General features: G+C 39.7%; 3 protein-coding genes across 5 annotated transcripts in view; all 3 read right to left on the bottom strand.

Moving 5' to 3' along the window:
• The window catches only part of LOC104804892 (heterogeneous nuclear ribonucleoprotein R), a 4,812-nt gene extending 1,452 nt beyond the window's left edge, over positions 1–3,360 (bottom strand). The window contains exons 1-7 of one of the 3 annotated variants that reach the window (XM_010529258.1): positions 3,210–3,360; positions 1,814–2,768; positions 1,599–1,715; positions 1,323–1,463; positions 1,004–1,174; positions 580–787; positions 323–498 (exon numbers count right to left, since the gene is read on the bottom strand). In XM_010529258.1, the coding sequence (XP_010527560.1) occupies positions 323–498; positions 580–787; positions 1,004–1,174; positions 1,323–1,463; positions 1,599–1,715; positions 1,814–2,182 (1,182 nt within the window). In that variant the 5' untranslated portion in view covers positions 2,183–2,768; positions 3,210–3,360. The remainder of the gene's footprint in view (positions 1–322; positions 499–579; positions 788–1,003; positions 1,175–1,322; positions 1,464–1,598; positions 1,716–1,813; positions 2,769–3,209) is intronic. The other 2 variants (XM_010529266.1, XM_010529262.1) reach the window with 2 other exon arrangements.
• Positions 3,361–4,119: 759 nt separating this feature from the next.
• LOC104804847 (replication protein A 14 kDa subunit B) lies at positions 4,120–6,051 on the bottom strand. Its single transcript, XM_010529234.1, has 4 exons — positions 5,929–6,051; positions 5,225–5,482; positions 4,616–4,682; positions 4,120–4,391 (listed from the first exon to the last, which is right to left on the bottom strand). The coding sequence occupies exons 2-3, from the start codon at positions 5,478–5,480 to the stop codon at positions 4,618–4,620; spliced, it is 321 nt and encodes a 106-aa protein (XP_010527536.1). The 5' UTR covers positions 5,481–5,482; positions 5,929–6,051; the 3' UTR covers positions 4,120–4,391; positions 4,616–4,617.
• An 815-nt stretch (positions 6,052–6,866) lies between these two features.
• The window catches only part of LOC104804759 (ubiquitin-60S ribosomal protein L40), a 1,783-nt gene continuing 1,250 nt past the window's right edge, over positions 6,867–7,399 (bottom strand). Inside the window, exons 4-5 of the mRNA XM_010529142.2 lie at positions 7,157–7,223; positions 6,867–7,056 (exon numbers count right to left, since the gene is read on the bottom strand). Of these exons, the coding sequence (XP_010527444.1) occupies positions 7,030–7,056; positions 7,157–7,223 (94 nt within the window). The 3' untranslated portion in view covers positions 6,867–7,029. The remainder of the gene's footprint in view (positions 7,057–7,156; positions 7,224–7,399) is intronic.

The following is a 7,399-nucleotide window of genomic DNA, read 5'->3' as shown; positions in this document are numbered from 1 at the left end:
TTTCCCTAGATGAATGAAGCAAGGTGATAGACTCCGATACACTTCACATATCAGAGCATCGGGGGAAAGGAAAGAGGACAGCCAACGAAGCAGCAGCCCCAGAAGATCAAGCCGGGAGCTCGGGAGCCGGAAGAGGCCGAGAAGATTAAGGTTTTGATTTAGTTATCTTACGTGGATTTTGTGTTTTATTCTCATCTGGATTTGGTTCATTATTTTACAGTCTTTGGGCCGGGAGTTTAGGAATAATAGCCAGGGTTTCGTCCTCTCGAGAGGTTCTCACGAGAGAAAACGTAAATGAGGTGATGATTAGAGAAGTTCTCACTTGAGAAAAGCCAGCAGCCCCAAGACCAACACCGAGAGCACCAAAGCCACCAGCACCCATTCCATAACCGAGAAGAGGAGGATAGTTTGGTTGTAACTGTGGTTTCTGCAGGTTCTGAACTACAGGAGCCTTTTGATCCGCTTGAGGCTTTGCAAGCGAACAATCCAACACGTGCCCTGTAATGGAAGAAACAAATACTGAAAAGACTGTTTGGAAGAAAAACCAGAACAGATTATGAGCTTATTAAAGGCCAATACCATCGATCTCGTATCTTTCGGTGTTTTTCAAAGCTTTCATGACACTTGTCCTTTCCGCGTAATGAACAAAGCCGTATCTGCTGTCTTCCTTGCCAGGTTTTGCAGGTGGAATTGCCACCTTTGTGATTCTCCCGTGATGTTCAAACAATGCCTTTAATCGCTCTTGGGTTATATCTCTTGGCAAGTTCTTGATGTACAGTGCCTTAACCTGTATCCCACTCACCACACAAAAAGACCATTATAAGGTGAATCTGTTAATAATAAAACTCACAGGAACTGAAGAACTACAAAAAAATATATATATAGAGCAGTGGGGTTTGAAGAACTGTTTGGTAAGGTAACTAAGGTAGAGACAGGAGATTGGCATACAAATATCATCACTTCTTCGAAAGAGAGTCAGAGAGAGAATCTAAAGAAGCAAAACCTGGGAAGCAGTAGATTCTCCATTCCTAGATTCAGCCCAGCTAACAGTTGGGGCATTATCATCGAGCTTAAATCTTGGGTCTGACATTTTCTGTTTCGCGTATTCTGCACATGCATGGTTATAATACTCGATGAAAGCAAACCCACGATTCCGGCCCATGTTCTGTGGATCCTGAAATTTTAAGGGAGATTGTACCAATACGTTAACGAAAGAGCTTCTTAAAAGTTAAAGCTTTACAATATTACCAGAAAACTTAAAGATGAGTATTCCAAAGACCAAATACAGAATGAATAGGCTGAAACTTAAAGATGAGACAGACCTTTGGAAGTTCAATATTCTGGACTCCAGGACCAATTCTACTCGCCGCTCTCTTAATATCCGTCTCTGTCCAACTTCTAGGAACATTACCAAGAAATAGGCGATGCTTCGTTTGGGTAGTTGAACATTTTATCCTTTTACCCTACATTCGATGACAAGAATTTAAGAGAGAGAGAGAGAGTAAGAGCCAGAAGAATCCTCAAACATTAAAAAAAAAAAATCATGAATCCCACTGAGATGACTAAAACTTGTTTGAACTTGGGAAGAGTGATTTTACCTGAAATTCACAATTATTTAGTCTCTCAATTGCTTCAGTAGCCAATTCCTTATTTCTGAAAGTTACAAACGCATAACCCTTTCCATCACCAGACTCTTTTTCCCTCATTATCCTAACCTGTTGACATCATACAAAACTCATTCAGTGACACGATAAAAAAAAAGACACGAAAGCATCAGCTCATATTGTAGGGTTGAAGCTTAGGTATTAATTACCTCAGTAACTTCTCCTACGGATTCACAGAAGCCCTTCAAGTCCTCTTCAGAAGCATCTGTAGGAATGCCTCCGAGATAAACCTCCGAACCATGCGGAGGAAGTGATAGGAGCTCAGCATGCTTTTTCTTTTCTTCTTCTTCCTCCTCCATCTCAGCCGCATGACCGTCCTCATTTCCTTCTTCTTCCTCTTCAACCTCCTCTTCCACTTCCTCTTCTATCTCTTCCACTTCTTCCTCTTCTTCTACTTCTTCGTACTCAACCTCCTCCTCAAGAGTCTCCTCTTGATCATTGTCACCATCAAGGTCTACCCTCTCCTCAGATTCCATTGAATAATGAGTTTCTGCATCGTCAGTCCTTGTCCTCGGCATCTTACGTATCTAAAGAAGAAAGTTTGCACTGCAACTGCGGGGGAGAGACAGAAGCAAGAAGCATGTGCAGAAAGAAAAGAATTGGGAAAAGATCGGACAAAAAAGAAAAGAATAAGAGGCTAACGGAACTGAAGAATAAGATGTTCGACTCAATCTCTGCCATCACGCCGCAACAAGGAGTTCCAAAATGAATGAGGCGGACAAGGGGCGGGGTCACAAAATAGTAGTAAGATGACAAACAGTAGACAAAAGAGGGGAGGATGAATGATGCTCAACAGGTGAAACAAACAATCCAATGAGAACAAAAACAACCCCCGAAGAAAAAGGAGAAAGATACGAGTCACCCTGAGAGCGAGCAAAACATGATATTATAGGCCTTAGACTGATGCAGAGAGATTACACCATGGCAAAGAGAAAGTATGCCATTTATTATCATAGATCGATTAACATGGCAAAAGTGAGAGGGGTTATCATAAGATAGACATAACAAGTGTATCTCAGATTTCCCACTTAGACAACTCCAGCTCCAATGTTATATCTCCGAAACACATCGCTCAAGTGAAATCTTATGCTGCCAATCTATAACCTGTTAAGAGAATTCTCAGCTTATATCTACCATTCCTTGACTTGGGTTCTTACATGGAAAGATTACAAACTCTAAAACATCATTTCATCAAGTCAATCAAAAACCCAAACCTAAATATGCCAAGTTAATCCACCACGGGAGAGAATATGTTCCAAGGACAAAACTTACGCAGCCAAATCTACTATCATCCTTACATACAGATGTAAAAAAAACACCAAAACTTAGCACAGATGAAAACCCCAATTCGCGAGAAACGGAAAAAGCCGAACCCGGAAGCTAGAGGAGACCTAATGAACAAAACCCACCGGAGAAATTTTACATCGAAATCAGGGAAAAAAGAGAGACGAAGAGCAGAAAACAAATCCCAGCGAGCGTTCGAAGACCCGTATGAACAAGAAGCCTGAGATTAACAGATGAATAAAGGGCAGAGAGAGAAAGTACCTCGAACGAGAGATGGGGAGCGCAACGGAGACAAGCTCGTGCGACGGAAGAAAACCCTAATTAGGGATTTCAGGAAGAGATTTTGGCGCGGTGGTTGTGGGGAAAAGAGGGAGACTTTGTTGGGGCCCTAGTTCATGTGTGCTTTGGGAAACTACAAGAGAATGGATCATTTGGCGCTTGGGAAATTATTGGGTACAGTTGTTTCTAGTGAGCCCTTGTTTTTTTTTTCTTCCTTTTTTTTTTGTCATCACGAGAAACTTATTTGGTATTTTTAATTATCATAAAATTTTGTTGTTATTGGCATAATAAACTTTAATTTATAAAACAGTATTAGACTAAAATATTCATTCATCCACCGCACATCTGAATAAATTTTATTTTTTATAGAAAAAATGTTATAACATTTATTGCAATGGGCCAATGCCAGGATATTTTTAAATACTTCATATTTTTTTTTTTTTTTGATAACCGGGTAATCCCAGGCCCAAAGGGCCCAGACTAATCCCGACCCACACGCACAACCGGCACCACACGTGTGGGATGTGAAGCACCCGAAGGTGGCCGGAGGAGAAATACTTCATATTTCATATATATGAATCCTTAATTTTCCTTTTATGATTATAAACTTCAAAAACGAAAAAAAAAATTGAAGTGTCGAAACCTCTTTGCTCACAATCTATATAAAGCAATCCACATTGACTTGAGCCCAATAGCTTCAATGTGTCATATTCGATCAACCCAAACCTTTTGACCCTTGTTTCTTCAAATTCTAATTGAATTTTATATTTTACTAAAAACATTTCATTTTCTATTTCAATTAATTAGATCTTAACAAATGAAACCCAATTAGATTAAATCAAATTCGATTTTTACAAGACTAGATGCTATTCGATTCTCTTGGGGCTTCACATGTCCAAATTAAAATACATTATATTGCAAAATAAGTGGACGCTAGACATTTTTACACCAAAACAAAGACAAAGACCAACCATGGAAACCATGGCAAGGACAAAAGGCAAAGAGAAAACAAAACAAAAAGAACAGAAACTCTTCAAGCAAAGTACGGATAGGAGGAAGAAGATTAACATTGACAGAAGAATGAGGAAACATGAGTTTTTTCCAGCAAGAACTTGTACAGATTAAGCGCTGATTATATCGTAATCCGCTCACTGATCATTTCATCTGAACCATAAAGAACGGGAAAGTGTAAGAATTCATCATAACATTACTAATGTTCACAAGTTAATGGATCTTACTCACATTATAACCACATTACTACTAATGACAGTCATTTAGGATCGAACTGAACCAAAATCTGAAAATGGCTCAATCATGACATAGAAAAAGTGAGATGAATCGCCCGTAGATCCACAAACAAAAGGTTAATATAACTTTTATGTTCATACCGTTAGATGAACAAGTCCTTGAACTCTCCATTTGCAAGCTTACACAGCTCATTGTAGTTGTTTGTATCTGCAACAAAAATTGAGCATAATAAGAGGCAAGAAGATAACTCGAGGAAAGCCCTCTAGCCGGTAATCAAAATGTTCCGAGAGCATATTACAAAACATATTTTTTCGCTACAAGATGTATGAGCAATCGGGTTTTGTCAGGTTTCACCGTGCAACTACAAGAGAGATCAGCATCACATCCCCAATGACTCAGCTTATTCAATTGCTTTTAGTGCTATTTAACATTGCTTAGCGAGGATAGATACGTTATATGCATGTTATGCCACAAGAACTCTCATGGAAGGATACAAAGGGGATTCAAATTCAATAGCAGCCTATTCAGGTTACCATGTATGAAAGAAATAGTTCATGTTTTTCTCAGATTTCAATGACTGTTTTTATGTGCCTCAAGCGGTCAAGCCACAAGAATCAAGACAATGCTCGTTCTATCATCAGCTTAGAGGAGACCTTAGAATATGATCGTATAATTTGATATGTTAATGGTACATTCGAAGGAATCAGTTTGGCAAGGAAACGTTAGGAAAAAGGGTCAAAGATGCATACCGAAATTGTCACCAAAGTTGGTCCATATTTCAGCTCTAATGGCATTATCACTCTCTGCAATTCCAATGACCTCTAGGTAGGTAGTAAGAGGCGCAGGAGGCGAACCCCTAGCGATGATCTGCTGATCATCGGTCGATTTCCCGACCACAGATCCGACATCAGACCGTATGACTTGTACGACTGCTCGGACCTTCTGACCTATGTAACGCCTCAGCAGGGCTCCATTCACAAAAGCCGCAGGGCTTGAAGTATCCATATCTGTATCAAGGATCACGCTTTACTACTTGAGTGAGAGTTAAGAATTCGGACAAACTCGAGGCAAACCTGGTTGATAATTACTCATCAATTACCTGTTAAGTCAAAATCAAATACATCTCATTCAAAATTTCAAAGAGCATGAAAGTTCCGCACTACTCTATCAAAGATCATGAGATTTTTCTCACTGAAGTATAAATCTATAGATTTTTCGCAAGCCTCCGGGAATAACATCATCACGCCGAACAGGAAAAGTAAAAAATCAATCCGTAAATCAAGATATTCCCACACAGTATTAAGCAAACCGAAAGCAATATCTACACAACGAAACATTTGAGAGAGAGAAAGAGAGAACTTAACGGACACAAGGGAAAACAATTGTAAACTCCACAGTTGAGGTTTTCTTCAGAAAATTTTCCCACGACAAAGAAGAAGAGAAAAAGCATTACCTGATCGCACAGGATGGATCGGTGAACTGATCCCTGAAATTAGGTTTTCGATGATGACTGATGAGAGAAAATGGAGCGAAGAAGAAGAGACGGAGAGCGGGAACGTGAGCTTCAGATGGCGCCGAAAGGTAAAATCAAGGGCTTTATACGTGAGAATTATTGGGCCTCATGGGCCTATTAAATTATTACTTTTCCTTACGACGCGATTGCGTTGAGAGGGACAAAATGGTAAAAGCGTAATTACCAGATTGCATGTCCGTTTTGGACCGAGCCCATTGAGTGGACCGTAAGGGGTGGTGGACATGTTCGGTCGGGTATCCAAAATTCCTCTCACGTGGTTCAAATTCAGATACAAAAAATTTCAAATTTTATTCAAAAAATATATATATATCATACGTGAAAGTTAAAGTGGGATATTAGAAAATTTTGAATTAACCAAATCAGAACTCGAAATTTCAATAGATTTGTATTTAATATATATAAAATCTATAGGTAAAATATCATTATTCTTTTTACTATAACTCGTGGGTAATATCTGGATTATCCAAACACGAACACAATCCCATTGCCATCACTTCCGCGACTTCTACCCACTCATCAAACGAGCACCCTTAATCGTAACCCGTGATTACCCGACTTACTTTCATGAGAGCAAGACCGAGACCGAGACCTCAGGTCACCCGCATGGGGCAATGCCAAGACTGGAACACCCGATAACCCCGAACAGCTTTACACTTACAGTCATTCATGAGTGCCCCACTTCGCATGAGCACAATGTCCTTGACTAAAATTGAAAACCATTCAAACCCAAAAAGCAATTGAAATGAAACATAACCAGACCCTAACGATAACACATCTGAGGGTAGAGAGAGCATTCAATAATGGATTACAACCAACGACTGAGCCGCCATTGAACTGCGTGGAACATGAAGACCTCATTGAAGAAAGCTTTTCTTCTTTAAAATTTATTTAGGAGAGAGAGAGAGACTGTGACATTAAATTAGTTTCATCCACTAGAACAGAGTTTATATAGGCAGAGCATTTCACTTTGAAGGAACAAAACAAAAAGAAAACAATCAAGCTTTTCAAAGCAGGCACACCTCACTTGATCTTCTTCTTTGGCCTCAACTGCAGGAAGGATTCAATGGGATGTGTGTTACAGTCACTCTCTATAGCCGAACTCATCACTACAAAAACAAACAAAAAAGATAGTCTAAAGAAGCCATACCTGATTGCTGTGACCACATTTCTTCTTCCTGCAGTTCACAGCCCTCGGATGCAGACGCGCATAACACCTTTCATAGAGGGTGAAAGAGAGAATATGAGAGACACTAATAAACACCAGAAACATATCAAAGCATGAAAAAGGAAACTTAGACAACGATTCATATCCACTAAACCAGAGAGATGTCCCGGTGAACATCTAAACCCAAAACCAACAGCTACCATTTGATTGTTTCAGCAGGACAAG

Source organism: Tarenaya hassleriana, unplaced genomic scaffold (assembly GCF_000463585.1).
Source record: "Tarenaya hassleriana unplaced genomic scaffold, ASM46358v1 Cleome1, whole genome shotgun sequence".
NCBI lineage: Eukaryota > Viridiplantae > Streptophyta > Magnoliopsida > Brassicales > Cleomaceae > Tarenaya > Tarenaya hassleriana.
This window is presented reverse-complemented; position numbering and strand designations above follow the sequence as displayed.

What these genes read in the sequence shown, in the direction of transcription:
- LOC104804847 (XM_010529234.1), bottom strand. Translation starts at nt 5,480, where the DNA reads ATGGATACTTCAAGCCCTGCGGCTTTTGTGAATGGAGCCCTGCTGAGG. An exon ending in CAACTTTGGTGACAATTTCG is followed by an intron (nt 4,683 to 5,224) that starts GTATGCATCTTT and finishes TTTTTGTTGCAG; the next exon opens with ATACAAACAACTACAATGAG.